Source organism: Nanorana parkeri, unplaced genomic scaffold (assembly GCF_000935625.1).
Source record: "Nanorana parkeri isolate BGI_ZX_2015 unplaced genomic scaffold, ASM93562v1 scaffold516, whole genome shotgun sequence".
NCBI lineage: Eukaryota > Metazoa > Chordata > Amphibia > Anura > Dicroglossidae > Nanorana > Nanorana parkeri.
Genome location: NW_017306784.1, coordinates 304,366 through 327,520, shown reverse-complemented (window position 1 = coordinate 327,520; position 23,155 = coordinate 304,366). Strand labels below are relative to the sequence as shown.

The window sequence follows — 23,155 nt, the reverse complement described above, 5'->3', positions numbered from 1 at the left end:
TCTGAAATGGTTTTTAGGAATTATGAAATAAACTCAAATGCAGGACCTCCAAGGTACTAATTTCATATGTTTTACTACAAGCGCCTTGCACAAAACTAGGGAGAAGAATGGAGCTTGGGAGTTAAATAAGTGAAACATTGGTGCAGGAAGAAAGTGTTAGGGCCCGTTCACACCAGATGCAGTGCATTCTGGCCAGATTCTGGCCAGAACGCACTGCCTCGCATTGCGGCCGGCTCACTTTTTTGTCGAGCAGGAGGGGGCATGGCGGGCCATTGAAGTAAATGGCACCGTAGCCACACCCTCTGGCCGCAATGCGACCAAGCGCACGGGATCGCAAGGCTCATTATGCCTGCGGTCGGGTGCGATCAAAATGCTGCAAGCACTTTTTTTTAATCACACCGGACCGCAGGCATAATGTGTCTTGCGATCCTGTGCGGGCCGCGGGCCCCCTCCTGCCCGACAAACAAGTGAGCCAGACGCAATGTGAGACAGTGTGTTCTGGCCAGAATCGTGCTGGAACGCACTGCATCTTGTGTGAGCGGGCCCTTAGGGTTCATATAGAAATTGACTGTGCACTGGAAATTGGAATGCACCGCGTTGCAATTTGCAGCGTTTTTGACGCATTCAATTTTAGGTTTTGCAGGGGGACCACTGCAAGACCTACAGATAGCCAGGAAATGAGCAGCACAATGCTTGCACATAAGAGACATGAACTTACCACAGTTGTAGATTGTTTAACTAGGATCTGGAGAGGGGAGGGCATGCCAGGAGGCAAATAAGATATGGAAACTAGAGAGTGGAGATTACCCGGGGGAAATGTGGCTGTAGAACGGGTGTAGTAGGGGAGACAACAATTGCATATGCTACTACTAAAATAAAATGTGGCAGTAAAAACATAAAAGCTAGTAAATATAAGAACCCTTCCAAACTAAATCGGAATTGCCGATGACTGACCGAGATTACTATTTTGCATGAATAATTAGAGACCTGGCTAAATGTGAATAATGGCTGAATAATGAATTTGGAAGGCATCTTTGGAAAAGACAAAAAAGGGGCGGGTTTGTATGTTTATTAAATCTAGATATATTTTATAAGATATCTTTAGCTGTGATTGCAAATATCTGACAGTGTGTAGCCCATAAGGGTAAATATACATGGTGAAGGTCATATTTGTAATACACTTATTGGGGGTTAATATAAACTACTTTTATATATTTATCCACTTTACAAGGCAATTTACCTTACAGTGTCGAATGGTAGTGGAACCGATAAGGAGGGGAAATTCTGTAAGATTTGGCAATTTCTAATGCACCTTATCTTATGTGCAGATTTGGGAACATTTAACTGGGTTATCAGTATGAGTTTGAGCATGAAGGTTACAAAAATTATAAAACTTCAGGAAAGTAAAGTGAGAGTAAATTGTTTCCTCTGCACTGAACACATAGCAACTTTCTCCAAGTGCTGTGTAGTACCGTTCCCCCAGTGTCTGCACTAGCTTATGTATCCACACTATATTCTGACAGCCCCCTTTCCTTTTCCTGCTTTGTTTTCTGGCACCTCTCCCACAAATGTCCATGCCATTTTTTTACACCTCCCTCCTTCCCAGTCACACTGCATTCCCCGACAGCTCTCACATCACTGTTCACAGTAGCTTCTCTTACAGGACACCCCCCATTGTCTGCAACATGAGCCTGTCTGCTTAACTGCACTCACTATCCTTCATTCTTGATTATACAGTCTATGGCATTTAGCACTACACACCTCTCAGCTTTGAGTGATACCACAATTCTGAGGCCCATGGCTGATGACTTGTACCCACTTTTTGTTACAGTTTCTCTGCCATTCTGCACTCCAAATTCTCCACAGTCCTATCCTTTCTGTTGTATAAGGTTTAGAAACACTGTACCCTGGCTACAATAATCTAGTCTGGCTTCCAAGAAGATACTAAATGCCACCTGATATTCTCTAAATATGCATGTTCTAAGCCCTTCCCTGCCCACTTAGTATTACATAGCCCTCATCAGAAGTGCACTACGACTTTATTAATCAGGAGAAATTGTATACAAATTTTAATTTTTCCATAAGAAGGGAGAAACTACATCTCAGAATTAAGGCTTTGGCCCAAACCAGGCTCTTTTCACTCTCTAGTCCAGGATTAGATCCTTTTCCAGTGGAAGATTGTCAGCCCTCTTTCTCCCTACAGCAACAACCAGTTCTAGCTTTGCCTTTTCTCTCCCCCTCCATAAGTATCACCTGCTCCCCCTCTCTCTTCCCCAACCACAATTTTCTTACTCTTCATACCTCAGCAATGCCTGTCTCCAGTATTTCCTGTCCATTATTGGCCCTGATCAGCTCATGCTCTGCCTCCTTTCCCTTTCCTCCAGTCTACGATAATCTATTCTCTGTTCTCTTTTTCTTGCTCTCAATGGTAATTGATCAGCTCACACTCATCTTTCTATCCTCTTCAGTCAGTTACTACCCTTCTGCCTATTCCACTGTTCTATGATAGGCTGTCACTCATCTCCCTCCTGACATAAACAACCTCCCCTATGACCCTTGTCCACCACCACTTACTGTTGTGCCTATTTTCTCCCCCCCTCCCCGCCAGTGTTCTTGTGCCACTCCACCTCTGCCTCTTTCTTCCCTCATGGTACATGGTCTACATCCGCTCTGCTTCCTTTAACACCTCCCCCAACTCTTCACCATCAGCTTAACCTCTGCCTTCTCTCATTGCCAATTCAGTGAACTTGAACAAATAATTCATGTCCTGCTAAACTATTGTTTGTTTGGGTAGTAATGCATAGCAGTGTTTTGAATCAATTAGAGGTCAAAAGCAATTGAGCCTAAATTAACCAGTTCAGAACGTGGACACATTCGCTACTTGTTAAATAAAGAAACGGAAACCAAATGGAAAATGATAAAAAAAATCTAAATAATGTACCAGTGAATTCCCTACACCAACAGAGTCTCCAAGAATAAAAACTTATATAGATATATAGATATATCTGTATGAGGTTTTAAAAGTGAAAAGGCAAAAAAGCAGAACATCTAATTCCCTAAGGCTAGGTTTACACCTAGGTGATTTATCTTATTTATCGGATTTAGCTGCACGATATCATACAAAACAGAAACTTGCATTCAAGTCACATGGAGAAATGCACATGGATACATGCACCCAGGCAACAGAGAAGACCATGGTGGTTCCCTGCAGATTTGGGAATGTTTTCCTGCAAAAGGGTTTAAAGATTATGTCCAAATTAATGGCAACCTTACTACTGAAAACTACAGCCAGATTTTTATCCATCAAACAGTACCATAACGGATGTGTCTAAATGGTCCCAATATCATTCCACAGCATGACAATGACCCAAAACACATATCATATAGACTGCACAGCAGTGATGTGCGGTGGAGTCCACGCTAGGTGAGACATTTCCCCCTGCACGCCCCGCCTCCAACGCGGTCACCAAGCTGTGTGGAGGAGAAGGGAGGAGCCTCCCTGTCCCCAGGCCCGGATTTCCCACAAGGCCACCGAGGCCCGGCCTCGGGGCGGCAGAGCGCCGACGGGCGGCTCGTATTGTGGAACCTGGCCTTGGGGCGGCAGGTGGAGTAAATCCGGCCCTGCCTGTCCCTCACTTGCTCGTCACTGGTGAGGCATCAAAATCAATGTCCTCAGTATTTTTTTTTATTGGACAGCTTGGACCAATGGGGAAGCCCGCTGCTGTGTAACTTAACTTAGCTGTCAAAAGCCGGATGCAGTGACGCCGGTAATTAACAGGCAGCGCTCCATCCATGACAGGTCACACAGCGGAGAGGCTTTCCCCGCTCTGTAACCTGTTACAAAATGGTCTGAATGGAGAAAAAGCTGTCAGCTTCACACTTGAAGCTGACCTCTTTTTCCTCCATAATACTAGGTGAGGCTTTGCCTCACCTGCTTCCCCTGACCACACGTCACGTCCGCAGCAGGGGACCGCACGTCCCCTTTTGCACAAAGCTCTGATCTTAACAGGGTGGTCATGTAAATAATGATTGTGCAACACATATTGGGTATTGCTAAGCATGCCAGAGTGAGAGAATTTTAGGCCCCTGATTCATGATTAACTCTACACTAAACGTTAAACTAAACTGAGCTGTAAGCGTGTTGTCCATTTATATTTTTGGGTACAACAATTTGTCCCCGTTTCGCAGGCACGCATTTTGAAGCTTGGCACATATGGCATTTACTCGCATAACCTCACCTTATTTTTAGGGATGCCCCGATACCTGTTTTTCGGTATCAAGTACCAATTTTGTTTTCGCTGGAAGACCCGTAAGGGCGGCATGTAATGACTCGCCACCCGGCTTCCTGATTAGCCAGGAAGCCGGGCGGCGTGCAAAGGCTCGCCACCCGGCTTCTTGATCAGCAGGGAAGCCGTCTCCATGCTTCCTTGTTGACAGGTGGCGAGGAGGAATGGAGTCAGCTATCTGGCCAATCAGGAAGCCGGACAGTGTGTAATGACTCTCTGCCCTGCTTACTGATACCGGAAGTTCGGGTATCAGGCTACACATTTGAGCATTTGGAAGAGTACGAGTATTTGCCCAAATACTCGGTATCGGTACATCCCTACTTATTTTCTACAAAAAATGTGGATTATAAATGTGTTCGTGTGCACTAAAATGTATTTTAACATATGTCTTACTGAAAACATAGATTTTACAAACAGTTGTGGAAATATCATGTGACATAAAAAAATTGTAAACATATTTTTATACTACAGGGCCTAAGGCTCTTACTTTCTTTATAATTTTACAGCATCTTATATTCTCAGTAATATAATACCATAAACTAAAGTCACTTGTGTTATTTTTTGTAATTACCTAATTAGTGTAATATTTTTGGAATTAAGAAGGTACAGTCCTCATACCTAAGGGGACTTTTTGTGGATAATTTTTCAACTCCGTTTCAGCCTCTGTGGTATTTGCATCTAACATGTTTGGCAAAGATAGATCTTTATTTAAACAGTGCCTATAGAGGTACAAAGGCGATATACCTGAGCAAATGACACATACAATGGCTAACATGCTATATTCATTCCTATAATCTAAATTAACAAAAATGCAGGATTTGTCACATGGAAAAATGAAGTACCAAGGCATATTCACCACCACTTCAAATCCATGAAATTAGAAATCAGGTGTTACAAATCAGGTGCAATAATTACAACCTTCCCTTGGAAGGTATGAAAGTGCAACCAGACCTTTCCAAAACTCAGATATCTAGTGTCTGGTGTTCTTTTTTTCCTATTGACGTGCGTCTCATCATGCTAACACCAAAAGAGCTCTTTAGAACCCTTAGAAAGAAGGTTGTTGATGCCTAAGAGTCCGGCAAGGGATTAAAAAAGATTGCTAAATAATTGAAAATCAATCATCTACTGTAAAGAAAGCAATTTACAAGTGGTGTAGATTTCATACGACTGCCAATATGACCAGGGCTAGCTGGCCCGCAAACTCAGCCCATGTTTCAGGGGTTTATACAGTCACCCTTCACCAGGGCTTGACCAGCTGTGTTGATAGCAGAAGCCATGAACTCTGAGAAATCTGGTTTTAACAGCTGGCTGGGAACACGGTGGATGAACAATATCTTGAATAAATCCATGATAGCAGTCTTGCTTTCACTGTCTCAAAGGGGAAAGGGTTCCACATAGCTGTACAGGTTCCAAGACAGTTACAATCAGCTGTATTGCATTTCCAACCTTAAACAAATATAGGCAGTGTTTCCAGCACCAAAGCTAGACAGGGTTGCTACAAAAGAAAAACAATTCTAGCCTGTGGTACTTGCTTCTCCAATGAATTACCACAACAGTAGCATAATTACACATCTAAAAGTAATCTAGGAGTAATACAAGTATTCCCTGAAGGTAACAACAAAACAATGTATATAAATGAAAGCAAAGAAGGCAGGGAAGAAAGACAAACAGGATGTCAGATTTATTACCTTGTTGAGTCAACAATGAAAGATAGAGATATTTTAAAGAAATATTGACATCTTTTATGGATGATGATCCTGTATCTCGTTGAGGACACTTCTAAGATTACATACAAGAAAAACAAATTTGAGGGATTTTCCTGCCAGTACAGAATATGATCCAGAGAATAGAAAGCAGTGTGGCAAATATTTAGCAACATATCCATGCCAAAAATGTAATTTTCGAGCATTAACAGGGGGCAAAGAGGTTCTGTTGCCCACAGGACAAATGTGTACACCTAAATATTTTGCAAATTGTGAAGCTTGGGCAAAGAGTATTTACTAATCTCCCCACAGGATATTTTATATTGTGGGAAAAAGCCATTAAAATCTCTTTGACCATGTTTATGATATTAGTTCTTACAGTATGACATGGATTCACCAGTTGCGAGGCATTTTGTTTTACAACATATTGGACAGTATTTAGTTCTAAAATTTACTATGTTGGATAGAGTTCATGTCCATACAAGAGGAGGGGATGGGCATAACATTTTGATGCAGAAGGAGCATAGATGGATAAACCAATTAAAAGCATATCATACACCGGAAATAAATTATGCTTCAAACTTCAGCTGTTTTTTTTTATAGTAAACTTCCCTTGACTCTTTTTTGTGTGTTTGTTTTAGTCTGTTCCCCCCAATGGTATACATTAAAAATATTATTGCATTTTTAAAGATAATCATATTGATTGTATGTTGAGCTGCAATGTGTTTATCTATGTGTGTTTATCAAGTAAAACAGCAACATAGTCGCAAATCAGGCTTACAGACTTGTGCTTCTGTATTCTTGGGCAGCAAAGTGAAACAGTTTGCAAAGATCTGAGACAGATTTATTACTGAAGATGCAACCAATTTCCACTCTAAATAGTCACACAATTAAGAAGTGGTCGGGGTCAGGTTTTATTCTGTGGCAGTGATACTTTAGAGCAGCTGAGGAAAGAATTTATGACTCATGCTATAACCTTGTTATAAATCTGTTTCACAAATTGTGTCACTGCCCCTGTTTATCACTGCTATGTGTATTCATTTGTGCAGATATATACAGTATATACAGTATATAATACATATAATGCAGGGCCCTGTTTTATGTGAGGTTTTCATTTTGTCATTTTACAATTTAAATTAGGTATAATTTTCATTTTTTTTTTTTTTCGTTTCAAGCATTAGGTGTTGTAATAGGACCAATAGACACAAAAATAAGAGCTTCTAAGACTTTGAAGTGGCCTAGTCAAAGTCCTGACCTGAATCCTATTGAGATGCTGTGGCATGACCTTAAAAAGGCGGTTCATGCTCGAAAACCTTCCAATCTGGCTGAATTACAACAATATTTTATACAGCACAACGTACCATCACCCATAGAGGACCCATCACTGGAGCCATTTTTTAAAATTAATTTTATTTTATTTTTTATCCGATTAAAACGAACTTAATTATCGGCTAACTAATCGATTTTGAAAATAAATCGTTAGCTGCAGCTCTAGGTGAATCTTCTCAGTGGGTATTCAGACAGCAATGGAAATGTGACAGGGATTCTAGACCCTCACTATACTATGCAAAAGGAGTGGCTTTAGATACACTTTAACTGGTATTTCTAAAGGCCAAAGAGTACAGTCCGGGCTGAGGTAATAATCAGTGGGCAAGATACTCATCATACATAGCAAATTATTTAATCATCAAAAAAATGTTTTTAAATGTTGCCGGATAATCTGTTTTTCCCCATTAACATAGTAGATTTAACAGAGATTACATTTTACTTCTGATTACAGAATCACATCTCTGTGGAACATGGCTCATTAAAAAATCTACTCAGTTGTTTCCCAAATATAATATACCCCCCCTTGTATGGCCAGCTGGAGTAAACTGCCATTATCTACTACTATCTTGTAGATATTGCAAAACAATAAAATATGACACAAAATTAGTTAAAACCTTTGTAAAAAAAAAAGGAAGAAGAAAATACTTACAGCTTTTGTACACTGCACATCTTTGCCTAGAAGCCAGTTTAGCTCCAGATTTCCTTCCCCTTGATAACAGGACTGTAGTCTTTCTTTAATAAGTGCATTAATAGTCTTGATTGGAAAAATGCAGAGAGTGGAGTCATCAGGTGGATTGTGATACTGCTTTTGGCCTTTTGAGAATATAGCAAAAAGTACATCGTCCTGAACCGAAACTTTCAGAGACTTGGCTAGTGTGGCACCTGGTTTGGTAAGGTACGCCGCTTGCAAAAGCCTGTATTCTGCCCCATTCTTGGTACATCCAATTGGTAAAGAAACATAGGAGTGAAATTTTGGGTCATTTTTACATAACCTTACAATTCGTGAAGTGTAGAATAAATCATTTGCAGAATTGCTAGATATTCCTTCTGGAGTTTCTGGTTGCACAGTGAGAAAATAAACATAGTTGCCACTCTCAAAGCCATAAATATAAAATATATCAAAGTGGGAGACCAAGGCGAGAGTATCTGATGGAATCTTTATGAGCGATGACACAAAGTCACTGTACAGTTCATAATCCAACATATGAGAAGATTCTGGGTCCCTGGGTAACTTCCGACTTGAAAGCGTAGGAAAATAATCTTGTTTGCCATCTACTGCAGTTCCAATAAACAGTTTACCATCCTGTCCTTCAGTCTGAACAATCACACCATACATTGTTCCGGTCTCGTTGACACTAGAGAGGTAGTGCTCCTTCTTATGAGATGGTTCTACCAGAATAAAAAGATCATCAAGACGGAGCAGTTTACATACACCTTGGTACAGACTTCCACAAGCCAACAATCGGTTCTCTGAATAATCAATAATCAGCAGTTTGTTTACATTGTTGGTTAGTGTGCGTGGTTCACTACATGGCTGGACATTTTGAGGGGGGTAGCATGATTTGTTGTCCTCTCCAGGACCTGTAGTGTGTGATACCAAGAGCGTCAAGTTTCCTGATAGCTTATATATCCGATTTACTGCTCCCAAGTACACTGCCCCTGTACTCCGATGCACAGTCAGATGACCAAAAGTCCAGTCTCTTTGCTCAGCATGGAATGTGTTGATGAGAGAAGCATCATGAAATTCCAGAGACAGTAGGGCCAAAACCAGCAATATCGTGGAAGCTGTTCGATGCTGGAGACAGACAGAATTTACTGTCCAAAACTTTTGTTTCTGCTGTTCCATTACAACGGAATAAGGAAAGAGAGATACAACCCAAGCTCCCTTTGGCATTTACCGTGTCTAAGAATTTGAATTTTCTTCACATGGCTCTAAAAGATAAAGAAAAAAAGTGTAAAAATAGTGACTATTAACTTGTACTCCAATGAAAATCAGATATGCATAGACAAATATTTTAAATATAGAGAAGCATATATAAAGGTTATGTCTGTGAAATGTTAAACAACCTTCAAAAATGTTGCTTTGCCTGATAAAACAGAAAAAGCTTTGAGCTCCCTAAGGCAATTTTACCATGAGAAATGTAATAAACAAAATATTTGCCAGCCCTGCACACTGAATTACAATATTGCACGAAACTGATTTCACCCTTAAAGCACAAAAGAGTTTTCATATGTATAATCCAGTACAAGTTATCTTACCATTTAAAAATATTACATAATGTTGTAATTTTTTCCCATCCCAAAAAAAAAAATTATACCAGTAAGTGTCAATCAATCGCCAGTAACCAAAGTAAGCATTGGGCTCCTTTCCTCAATATTGCAATGTCAATGTACAAGAAGGCCACCCTGGATGGAATTATCTTATTTTCATTGGTGCCTGTATCGTTTAGGAGTTTATAACGCTAGGAAGCCAGAGCTGGAGGAATGGAACATGGCCATGTAGCATCTTCTAGGTAAAAAACCCACTGACAGCTGTGAAGGTGGGAATAAAGCAGGGCAATGGTCAACCATCAGAAAAAAAGTTTGACTGAGGTAGATGTGGTTTAACTTTCAAATCTCTCACTATGGCAAATGTGAAAATAGCAACAAGACACAGGGTGGTCATCACAGCAAATAAGAGTTTCTAGATGTGCTGTGATGTCAGGACACGTAGAAAATTAGAAAACACAACCTTTGGCTACAGTGAGTGACTCCTGGGGGAATATTGGGGCATATTGTTAGATACTGCCAAGTGATCTTGTGGAATATGTTTATTAGTATCTTAAACTACTCATTGTTTTCTTTGCTGCCATTGTGTCACATACCTAGGTAAATGCGGTCATGGTTTTACTTGCTTTTTCAGCTACCTAAATGTGCCTTTCAAATACGCTAACTAAAAGGTGCCCATACACTGCACGATTCTCGTACGAGAATCGTGGGAAATCCCGCGATCGTACGAGAATCGTGCAGTGTATGGAAGGCATGCGACCGTTTCTACTGTACGGTCGCACGTCTTCCATCGAACCAGCATGTTTGAAAACCAGCCGGGAATCGTACGATTCTCGGCGAGTTGGTGGCCTGCTGGTTCGACAACTGCCGAACGGGCCGGTGTGCGCACGCGCACACTGCCCGTTTGCAGTCAGCGTAAGCCCGCCCCTCATTACAGTCATCGCAAGACCGCCCCTCAGGGGGCGTGGCTTGCGGTGATCGAGAGTGTGATCTGCCCGTCCAAGATGGGCAGATCGTACGTTTTTTTAATCCCTTTACAACCATCGCAAGACTAAGGTCTTGCGATGGTTGTACAGTGTATGGCCACCTTAATTTTGGTATTGATTGGCAAATTAGCAGGGCCTGAGCAGTCTACAAAACAGCTACATCAATGGATGAACAAAGGTGTGCATTAACATGTAAGCAATCTCAGGCTGGCAAGAAATAATAGAACACACAACAGCACAATAAGTGACCTTGAGGTGTCAGACGGGGATAATAACGGAAAAGAAGAAAAAAAAGACAAAGATCTTTGAATATTGATCGACACGCTGGCTAACAATTGTGCAACAATACAGACACAGGTAAACACACAAAAGACAGCTACATTCATAAATGGTGGGCTTGCAAGAGCACACAAACTTGCTGGTTTCTCCAACAGTTAAAAAAGTTGGTATAGTAGTCCCAGTGTCCGGTTAAATATTTAGGTTTGAGGGAAAAAGCTTTAAAGCCACATAACTGCACAGAGCTATGTGATACAAAGTGATTATGGAACTCATTCATCTACGTTTAAAGACCAAACAGGGATATCAGAACCATTATGGTCCAAAAGGGACTTAAAATATTAAATGCCTCCCTCATATCCAAAAAGCTTAGAGGGCATGTTTACAAACTTTTTCATACTCTGTTCAACCAAACTTTTGAATCATTATAATAGTGTACTGCATGGGAGGTATGAGTTACTAAATTGTTTGTAACCACAATTGTAATACTGTGATAAAGAAATGTCTATCAATTAACAAAAATAAACACACTTCTAGGTAACTAGGAGACAGTACATCTACTAAAATATTTGAAGCAAACTAGGACTGTGCTGCCAGCACATCCTCCTCATGCATATTTCACACAGTGCTGATGAATACTGTTTGCATGGTATGATTACAGCCTCAGTAATGGTAATTTCTTTTAAATCATGAATACGCTGACTTAGGCCGATTCATACCTTTATCTTTAGGTGTGATTATGGATTCCTGCGTCAGCTGCATATAAACGTGGACACATTACATGTAATTGTATATGATATGATTACATGGGGTTAGAAAGCAATAACTCTCCCCGGATGCATCGATCGTGCATCCAGGGAGAGTGATTGATTCCTAACTGCATGTAATCGGTGTGCAGACATTCAAATGCAGCAGCTGTCACCCAAATATTAACTTGAACGGGTGACAGCTGCCACTTGTAAAAGGACAGATTAGGGATTTTTGCTGCAGGAAAATGCAAGTTCCTGATGAAAGAATCCCTAATCGCACCTAAAGATAGGGGAGTGAATGAAGCTTTAGGGTGCTGTAGCATCACAATACCTTATGCTATGTAATGCATAATTGTATCAATAATAACACGTATGACAAAAATTCCACCAACACTTTCTCCATTATACTAATATGATAATAATAGAATATAAAGCCTTTTAATACTTTTGGACTCCAAAATCGATTGTGGTGGCACTCCTACCCCTTTGGAAATACTGAAGTTAGAGGGTCAGCAGAACATTTAGTCAACTAGCATGTTAACCACTACAGATTTTGTAGCTTTAAACCCCCTTATGGACGAGAGTACGGTAATTGTTTTGCATTGCTGCTATGGATCCGATTATATGGCAATAACTTCTTTAAAAAAGTGATACTGTAAATATGTTTGTTTTGTTTTTTTGGATCTAAAAAAAATGATAAAATCCATTTTTTTCTGTTATGGGTTTAAAAACAAAGTAATTTGACTATTCTTAAAAACAATACATTTCATTATACCTCACGGCCAGGTCCCTCCTTACCATCTTGTCTTGAATCGTATTCTAAATGTAATGTCTTCCTTATACTGTTAAGCGCTGCACAAACTGTTGACGCTATATAAATCCTGTATAATAATTAACTATACATTAAAGTATCGTGCTTAAAATGACTCAAATTATGTTTCTGGTATAAAGCATGGCATATGCTAAAAAAGGCAGTTTTTTTTTTGTTCTGCACAGTTTCCTGTCATGCGACACACACAAAAAAAAGTAACAAAACAAACGAAAATTGTAAAAAATATTAATTGTACAAAAAAAAAAATAGCAGCAGAAAAAAAATAGCTAAGGGGAGAAGGGAATGGAGGAGTTAATTAGGGTTGATTAAGGCTAGTTGCATGTTAAATCAGGTGTTAAATAGGAATACATTAAAAAAAACAAAAAAATAAAACTTGTAAAGTTTAAGTAATGCCGCATGCAGATCAAAGATCACACCTTTGATTACATATGGATAAAATAGTATGTGCAATGACAGCGACGGGCGACATAGAGCTGTACATTAGAACAGCTCCATTGAATATCATTGGACGGCGAATTCCCGCGATATCGCGCGGCAAAAATCACGTGATTTATCGCTTAGTGTGAATGGGGACACAGACAGCAATTAAAACTTGACAGATGGTTTATCTGCCTTGAGATAAACTTGAGATTTGCAGCATCATGGGAAAGTACAATCGCAGTATAATCATGAGAAAGGAAGGGGGATAGTTAATTTTAATTCGTTGTTAGTTTAATTAGTTAATTTTTTTTACTGCTAAGGACCCGTTCACAGCAGTTGCAGTGCGTTCCGGCCCGATTCTGGCCGGAACGCACTGCCTCGCATTGCGGCCGGCTCACTTTTTAGTGGGGCAGGAGGGGGCATGGCGGGCCATTGAAGTGAATGGCGTTGTAGCCGCGCCCTCCGGCCGCAATGTGATCACCCGCACGGGATCGCAAGGCACATTGTGACTGCGGTCCAGTCCAGTGCGGTGCAATCAAAATAGTGCTTGCAGCATTTTGATCGCACCGGACCTCTATGGCGCCATTCACTTCAATGGCCTGCCATCTCCTGCCCCACTAAAAAGTGAGCCGGCCGCAATGCGAGGCAGTGCGTTCCGGACAGAATCGGGCCGGAACGCACTGCAACTGGTGTGAACAGACCCTAAATCGGCTTGGTTGACCATTAAAAATGCATTATGTTGCACTGTTATATAAATTATACATCTTTATTACTGTATATATTGTGTTCAACACATAATGGATTCCAACCATTGATTGCTGAATGTATCACTGAAAATTGTTGGTGGTTGGTTTACCTAAATTGTTAAAGCATTTTGTTTTTGAAAGCTGGAGGTAGTAGTTGAAATTGCTAGACAATTGACATTTATAGCCTGCATGGCAAATGTAAACTATTTAGTACAATTAGATTGTAACATGGTTAGCTTTACTATTATCATTATGATTTAGGATTATTTCCCCATTACAAATGAGAGTTTCAGCAACAATTTTCTTATACACACACACACACACACACACACACACAAGCGCCAAATAGAACCCTCCTTATGATCAGAGGATGATACTTTTTGCGATCCAAAAAAGGCTGCCCGTTTCAGACTAGGGATACCGTGCACTGTATGAAACATAGAAGAAACAAACACCGGGCGCCTTTCCTGATGCAATGAAACCTTTTAATCAGTTAAAACCTATACAAAAATATTTTTTTAAAAGCTCTGAAGAAGGGGGTGTGCACCAAAAACGGGTTCAGCTGTGTTTGTGTGATTTTGACAATCAACGGATCCTCTGGATAGTCCTCTTATTTACGTCCTTATTAGGACAAATGTCAATCGATGCCTTTACCCTTGCTCTCCTTGTGAGTACATATACATTTGTGTATACACTGAGTGGCCAGAATATTATGACCACCCCATCAGTACTTCGTTGGTCCATGAGATGACTCCACAAGATGACTTCGTTGGTCCGCCTCGTGACTCCACGAGATGTTGAAAGGTGATGCGAAGAATCTGACACTGCACTGTTGCCCTTCTGTTGTCTTGTACCAGTCTTGCCACTCTCCGTTCTGCCCTAACATTGACTAGTCGCTGACGGCCACAATTTGCACGTTCAGACCCAGATTTTCGGCTGACAGTCCGGTCTTTAAACACTTTAACAACAGCCGCTCTTGAACATTTAACGAATTCTGCTGTTTTGCTGATACTCGCTCCTTGGCTTGAGCGCCAACAATCATCCCACGTTCAAAGGCTGTTAAATCGCGTTGTTTACCCATATTTTCAGAAAAAAATCACTTCTACTGTCGTGGTAAACAACCTGCTTCCCTATTTATAATGGTCTGGCCCTCTAGCAACTTCAGCACAAAATTATAGCTAATTATAGCTAATTTGCCTACAAACGTCAGGTGGTCATAATATTCTGGTCACTCAGTGTATGTTTTAACTGATTAAAGGTTTCATTGCACCAGAAAGGCGCCCGCCGCCCGGTGTTTGTTTCTTCTAACAATTTTCTTATGTTTGCATCTGTTCAGTGTACCACAAACAGTTACAGGATATGCAAATAGCACTTTATTGCTAATGTATGACTAAAAATTAAAATTTATGGCTGTAAAAGACAGTAAATTTTGATAGTCAAATTTGAAATTTGCCTCGTGGTTTTCATACATAAATCCCACAAAGTTATTATACTGTATATATGCAGTTTTGTCTGTCTCACCAGCAAGAACAAAAGAAAGCAAGTGCTGGCACCAATTTATATTTATAATCCTCAGACCTTTATGAAACACTGTTTGCCAATTAACATTCTACTGATTCAATGTATGGTGGGAGTTGTAGTCTAAAAGTAAGTAGTCCCATGGTTATTAGATGTTGTGACAAAGAGCTCCAGGTGGCCTGCAATGAAATCTACCTTCTTCAATTCTTCAGATAAGTCCCTGTTCTTAAAGGATAACTATGGGGCAAGTGTTTTTCCTCATAGTTCTCCTAAGGGTCAAGGGAGGACATAAAAGCGTCCTCCCGTGACCCAAAGCTCAGTATATCGTGAGCTACAGCTCGCGGTATACCGAGACCGACGCAGCCGGGACAGATCCCAACATTACCGTCGAGATCCATCCAGCTGCATGATTGACAGCTGGCTCTGCCTATCTAGAGGCTATAAAATATTTAAGGCCTCATGCACATGTGTGCCCAAGACCTTATAATGCCAAAATCTCCCACCTCTCTCGCCTACACTGCTGCTTACAGCTGCCCAAATAAATCAGTTGCAGGAGGCAGCTGTACACAGATATACGCTGCTACTTGCATAAACAAGCACATGCGCACTGACATACAACCCAGAGCACAGACTGCCTGTATTCAGGGTTGTACGTATGTGTGTGTTTACTGTTTACTCTACATACGTTCTTACAATCTTGACAGACTCAGTTGAGGCAGAAGTACAGTTTATAAAACAGGTAAAATATGCACGTATCAGTAAATTGGTAATTGACACATCTTTTGATTGTCCACACTGCCACATCTTTTAGTACCTGCACAAAAGGAAAAACATAATTGGTATCACAATACAAATAAAACTAGCACTTTAGCCATTTCAGCTGAAACGGCTAGAGTAAAGCTATCCATACAACAAGTATGGGCCTCAGAGATGGATCTGAAAGGCTTCAATTAAGCTGAATGGAGTTATTTGGTATTTAAATAATTACTGGATAGAAGGAGTAATCGAGGGTCTCTGCTGATTTCTTTCACTGTCATCTTAATAGCGGCTATAAGATTATTATTCAAATGGATTTGAGATTTCCTTTTAAAGGAAAGAAAAATGCAGAAACTGAAGGAGCAGGCAGGGACTGATCATTTAACTGTCACTGGTAAGGTTTAGAGGAGCATTATTAGTCTTTGCTTATTCCAGCTGTCAGTCATTCTAACGTGAAGTACATTATTAGCACGCATTTTATGCGCAAGAAATAGAAGGGGGAAATCTGAAAAGGGGAGAAAAAAAAACCAAAAACATAGGCTGTCCTCACCAGAAATATCAGGACCAAAGGAACAATTTATATGCCAATGAGCACTACCTGCAGTGCATTTTATTAAGACAAATGCTGATTGTACCCCCCTATATTTTCAGAAGAGTTAAAAGGAGAACTATGAGGTGAGTGCTTTTCACTCACCTCATAGTTCTAGCCGACCTGTGACAATGAGACTGTCACAAGTCGGCTTAGTAGATCAGGAGATGAGCGAACACATACCAGCGTTCGCTCACCTCTCGATCCTGTCACAGCTCTATGCCGTGACAGGGGAGGGGCTGGATTCCCCTCTCCCCGCTCCGATCCGTCAGCGCTGACTGGCGGAACGGACGGGGCGGGTACAGCTGGCTCTGCCTCTAGATAGGCAGAGCCAGCTGTCACTCACGCAGCTGGGCGGATCCAGACATAATTGTCGGAATCCGCTTCAGCTGCGGCGTCTCAGTATACCGCGAGCAGCAGCTCGCGGTGTACTGCGAGCAGCAGCTCGGGGTATACTGAGCCTAGGGTGACGGGAGGATGCTAGTTTGTGTCCTCCCATTACCCTAAGGAGAACTATGGGGAAAAGCCTTAACCCCATAGTTCTCCTTTAAGTTAGAATCTTTGTCCAACAAGGAGTAAAATATGTTAAATGGAAGTGATTCTATACATACCAGAGCTTCTGCTTAGGGGCCGTTAAGGGCCCATTCACACCACATCCAGATAATCTGCAGACCAATCCAGATTGTTTCCGGACTCAAAATACGTCCCTATGCTATTTCTGGCCTTTGTTCACACCAGCGCATTCCATTCCAGACCAGACCAGAAAAATACTGCATGTTTCATTTTGTCTGGTCTGGAATGCACTGGAACTGCAGCAGGTTCACACTGTGTGAACCTGCCCTAAAACCATAGCATTACAAGCAAGCTATCGCACAGTGAACCTGGCATGCGGGCTTGTGCTCTAGGTGCGTTGCATTTCCATTCATTTGGATGACACCGCAATACTGCGTGTTGCGATGCGGTGCAAAAGATGTAGTTGTAGCGTATGTTAACCCTAACAATGAACTTCTTTTATGTGTTCCCTTTTACTCTGACTTGTTTACTCTGATTATTCATGTGTTATCTTGCGGGGTCTAATCAGCCCTCTGAAGTATTATCTTTGACTACAGAACAAATACTAAATGAGGGGAATTTATCAAAACTGGAGCAGACAAAATCTGGAGCAGTTGCCCATAGTAACCAATCAGCTTCTCTGTTTCACTTTCAAATCCTAACTAAAACAAACTGAAGAGAAAGGCTGATTGGTTGCTGTGGGCACTTGCTACAGATTTGTTTTGCTCCAGTTTTGACAAATTCCCCATCTGTGTTTTGAAGAGGAGGAGAGGGGGGAGTTTCAGTACTTCAGCAAAAGAAAATTGGGCATGGCTGACACCATTGCTTGTGACGTCTGTTAAAAAATCCTGTATGTTGTCAGCCCACAGCAGGAAATAATAGGGGCGTACACTTTCTTGCAGACCAACTGGCAGTTTTTTGTACTTGCAGGGTCTTTAAAAGGCATATAATATAAGGGAAATGTGAATAAATTGCAGAAATGTACTGCATATTTTGGAGGGGTTTTGTGCCTTGGCATGCATACACACATGTGATAGAGGAGGGCAGTGAGCATTATCTAAATGTCTTAAAAGTGACAAAGAGCTCCATACAGAGGGTCATTTGTTTTAGAAGATTGTTGGCAAGTCTTTTAATGCCAGTGAAAATGTGCCTGATGCAACGAGTCATGGAACATGCCTGTATGTGTGTACATTTATATGGTAATCATTTCAAAAGGCTCTTAACAGTCACAAAGCTTTCAAGATGCCACCTGCCATTTCATGCTTGGATTGACTGGATGGGGGGGGGGGAACTCTCCTCACTGTCCATGAGGAGAGTTCCATACGTTTGAAAGATGTCCCCTTACTTCCTGGTGAGTCTACAGTACAGGAAGTGAAGGGAAATCTCACTAATAGGGGAAAGGGACAGCCATTTGAACCCTACCCTGATCTATCCAAAAAGAAAAAAAAAGAAAAAAGACATTTCAAGCTTTGGATATACTTTAAAAGTAGGGGAATGCTAGAACCTCTGCCAGCTTTTTTCTATTGCTGTCTGTTTCCCTGTTGCAGATTTTCTCTTACTTCCTGCCTCTCTCCCTGGATAACAGTAAAACATGACAGAGGTTCTAAATCTTCCTAATTCTATCCAAAACTTTAAAAAGAAGTTTTGGGTGAACACTTTGAAGCAACTTTTTCTTGAATTATGCATTGTAAAAACAAGCAGCCATTAATGATAGTAATCCTAGGTCTTGAGTGCTGCTGTGTACTGTAAAAATGCTAACTTAAGTGATGTTGGATATTACAAATAAAGTTCGTCCGGTGCTGTGGTTTAGAGTTCCAGCTCTCATACAGTTTAGGGATCCTGTTGTTCACCCTCCCTTTCCTCTCCCCTCATTCATTCACAAAATGCCTTCTACCCTGTTCACAAAATAAAAGGCGTTCTGTGAATAGACAAGGGCACATCCTGTCCTTTACCCGTCCCTTCTCTTTCCTCGCCAAAAAACTATTGGAACATTCTTTTTTGACATGTCAAAAGGCTGGTTGAGAAAATATCATATTTATATAAATAGCAAATATTCTGTTCAACTTCACTCTAAATAGCACATATTCAGCATGGTGACTTGTACACATAAATTCATTCCCCAGTGCAGGAGTATCAATATACCATAAAGTACATGTGTAGAGAGAAGTTTTCACAAATGTTCTATTTTCTGCTAGGTTTGCATTAGGCCCCAAACTTTTGTTTAAAATATTCTACTCATGGACAGGCATTATATACACTCTCCAGTCTGCGGTCAAGAAATCATTGTGCATGAATACAAAGGAAACCATAAAATGTTTATATGCAGTGTTAAAATAAAGCATGACTGCAGTCATCATTGCTCGATGTTTACAAATGGGAAAGTCCCCTACCATAAATTGTTATTCTTCTTATTGAAAATTCAGGCTTTTTCAGCAAAGCAATAAGAGTAACAAGGCTACACAAAGTTCTTAAAAGCTATATCAAACAAGTATCATTTGTTCTGAAATTAACTGGCTGATCTGTATTACTGTAACTTTTTTTTCCCCACTATTTGAAAAAGTTAAATATGGAGTAAAAAACAATTGTTATAAAGGTAGCCATGTGGCTGGCAACAGGACTTGATGCATTTATTTCACCTTTAGTGACCAAAGGCAAAAGATCTACAGCCTAATTTGCCAATTATTGTCTCAAAAGGGTGTAGATCTACTGCATTCATTATCGCCAGGATCTCTTCTCCGATGCCTCTCCCTCTCTACCAGAACTGGGTTGTAAGCCAGATAACAGTTTCAGCAAAAAGAAATGTTTAAATTGAGGCTACAAAAACATTTTTAAATGCCTTTGGCCTGGTTCACACCTGGCCGTTTTGTAGCGCGTTCGAACACTCTGCAAAACGCTCAAACACCAAAATCCCATTATTTCCTATGGGTTTGGTTCACACCTGGGCTTATTACAGGCCGTATGAACGCGTTACAAAACGCCCTACGCCCAAAGAAGTACAGGAGCTTCTTTGGGGCGTTTTTGTCGCTGTTTCCATTGGGATACAGCCAAGTAGCCCTTGGAATCGCGGCAAAAACGTGTGTCACGAAACGCGCGACAAACGCGCATATTCAATACGCCTAGGTGTGAACCCAGCCTAAGGCAAGTCAAGTTAGACAGGTGGCACCACCTGCCAAACTTAACTATTGAAGTTCACCTTCATGCAGCACCAGTATCCAAATATACTAGTTTAAACAGACATCAAAGGGCTCCAGATCCAGCTGTTATCCACTGGGTTTTGCAACACCCAATGTATGTGTAGTACCCATTAATACCTTTGGTGGGGTCTCATCAAAGAGAACATAAATGAGACCGTTTAAAAAAGGTTGATAATTTGTTATGATATTCTTCTAATAAGCCTGACATTGAGGTTTTACATGGTAATTCCCCCACCATCTAAATGGATATGACTGTTTATGTTTATTACTCTTACAGGCCTAGTCAATAAAACTGTTCAAGAGGCAAAGTGCTACATGTAAAGTACCAAAGTCAGCAGAATTTACCTTGTCTTATACTCATCTGACTTCAGCAAAATTAATTCTGTTTGGTTATGATGTATAATTGTTCTTTGCAAGGCAAATTATGAAGAGCATGCTAACAGGAAAATGCATTTCTAGTCACAGCAATTAATCGGAATCCTGATTTCTTTTTTTAAACAAAAGCAGCAAGCATGATAATAGGAAGCTGATTGGTTGCCACAAGCAACAAGAAAATTTTGTGCAACAAATGTTCCGTAAAAGGCTCATATATGAAAGTGTGCATACAGGAACATTTATTTCTGTCCATGGCAATCAATCCCCTTTCAACTGTCATGTCAGTGCAGACTTGAATATGAATCAAGGTGTTTGACTGGCTTTTAATGGGCTCAAAGATACATTTTCTTCTCACCACTTTTTTTCCAAACAGAAGCCAGTGTTTTGCTTTTTGGATAGCTTACTACTAGTTTTCTTCTCTGCTTCACGATACATGCTTCGAGTATTAGCACACTCACATTTCAGACAATTGGGTCGGGTTACTGGAAATATTTGTTCTGAGCACTGTGTTTGTTAAATAAAACCCAAAGAGGCTGTTGTAGATGGCATTTGGTGATATCACATGTCCAGTTTGACAAGTTGACATGTCTTTTTTTCTGTATTTCTGTATTTCTGTATATTTTACAACTAAATTGGATTGACAGTTATAAGCAAAGAAATGCACTGAGGTTGGCTCTTCAATTTGATAGCAACAAAGTATGTTTTCTGTGTTCTGAAATATTCCTAAACAAATTACCAAACTCAAAACAACTTATGCCACAGCATAACCTTGTATCACATACCCACTGTCCTTAGTTCTAAGGCCCCATTCACACTAAGCGAATACCTTAGAAGCGGATCCGCGCGGCCGGGATATCGTGACTGTTCGGGGGCGACGTTCCAGCGACGGTAGCACGACCTTCACCGCCGGGCTGCATTAAAAAAATAGAAAAATTGCGCGACATCCGGCGAAAAAAGGGTCCTGCAGGCGCGACTTGCGACCGCAACATGGAGCTGTACATTAAGACAGCTCCATTGAAAATCATTGGCCGGCGACTTCTCCCGATATCGTGCAGCAAAAATGCACGATATCGCGCCCCAATCTGCTCAGTGTGAATGTGGCCTAATGTGCTCTGCCCCTTTTTGCCTCTTTTTTTATTAGTAAATAAAGAAGATGCATACAGTATGTAGTGTGGCGCTTACAAATAAACATCATATACTTGTGGTTTGCTTTCACTTTTAAGTGTACAGTGAGCTATACAGTGTTGCAGCTGAAGAAATCAAATATATCCATTCACAGAAACCAGTCAACCTGAGCAGACTTTCCATAGATTGCTGAAATTCGGAGCACACCCTCTCCCCAGGGCTGCCACCTTTTCTTTCAGTGAAACCCAAACACTCCAGCGACGTACGGAAATTTTTGGGGGAGAATGAGTCGCGGTTTATTCATATGTAAATAGCGCCACTCATTCATATGTAAATATCAGTGTCAAAACTATTTTCAGTGGGGGGCCAGTAGCCCTATCTTAATTTTGGTTGCCCCTGTCTGCCTGACATCATGTGTCCAGGTTTCAGCTGCCATGAAACCCAGATACAGCATTTAAACCCGGACTGTCCCGGTGAATCCCGGACAGGTGGATACCCTACCTCTCCCCCAAACAACCAAGCTCCCTCTACCATTTCTATGACACAGGAAACTTGAACCCCATTAACAAAGCCGATAGACTTGTTCCAGGTCTATCTGCACCACCCATGCCTGTTTCTAGTTTAGAGAGAAACTGAGTACCGATAGAGTGTGTGTACGTAAATAAATTGTATTAAATTAAAAATATTTTCTCTCCACATTATTTCCCAGGGCCCAACAATTACACTAGAAGTGCTGAATGACATCTGTGTTTATTGTGTGAAAATCTCATTGCCATGCTAATTTCTGTCCAAGCAAACATTCTCTTATCTTAAAAGAGAACTAGGAGGAGAGTGAAAATCACTCAGCCTCATAGTTCTAGCCGACCTCCGACAATGAAACTGTCACACGTCGACTCAATAGATTGGAAAGTGAGCGAACACATAGCGTCGCTCACTTCTCGATCTATCCCTGTGGAGAGCCGTGAATGTCACTTCCGGCTCCATGCAGGGATTCCCCCCCTCCCCTGTCCGATCCTCCAGCGCTTACTGGCGGAACGTACGGGGGAGTGGGGCACAGCTGGCTTTGCCTCTAGATAGGCAGAGCCAGCTGTCAATCCCGCAGCTGGGTGGATCTCGACCCATCCCGACTGCTGCGTCTCAGTATACCGGGAGCTGTAGCTCCCGGTATACTGAGCTTAGGGTGATGGGAGGACGCTAGTTTGTGTCCTCCCGTTACCCTTAGGAGAACTATGGGGAAAAGCCCTGACCCCATAGTTCTCCTTTAATGTTAAACATCGTTACATAGTTGGCTATGTTTAAAAAAGGACACATTTAAATAGAGTACAACCAATTTATGCTTACAATTTACCCAAATTGTTCTTGGCATGAGCTGCAACATAGTATTAAAAAGAGAAAAAACAGCTTTCCTAAATTAAAATGCAAACTTTCAGTTTGAGCTTTACCATTTTGCT

At 41.0% G+C, this 23,155-nt stretch overlaps 1 protein-coding gene across 1 annotated transcript in view; it reads right to left on the bottom strand.

Annotated features, from left to right (window-relative positions):
* Positions 1-9,164, bottom strand: part of PLXNA2 (plexin A2) — a 275,782-nt gene extending 266,618 nt beyond the window's left edge. Inside the window, exon 1 of the mRNA XM_018561322.1 lies at positions 7,968-9,164. Coding sequence (XP_018416824.1) covers positions 7,968-9,164 — 1,197 coding nt within the window. The remainder of the gene's footprint in view (positions 1-7,967) is intronic.
* Positions 9,165-23,155: the final 13,991 nt, after the last annotated feature.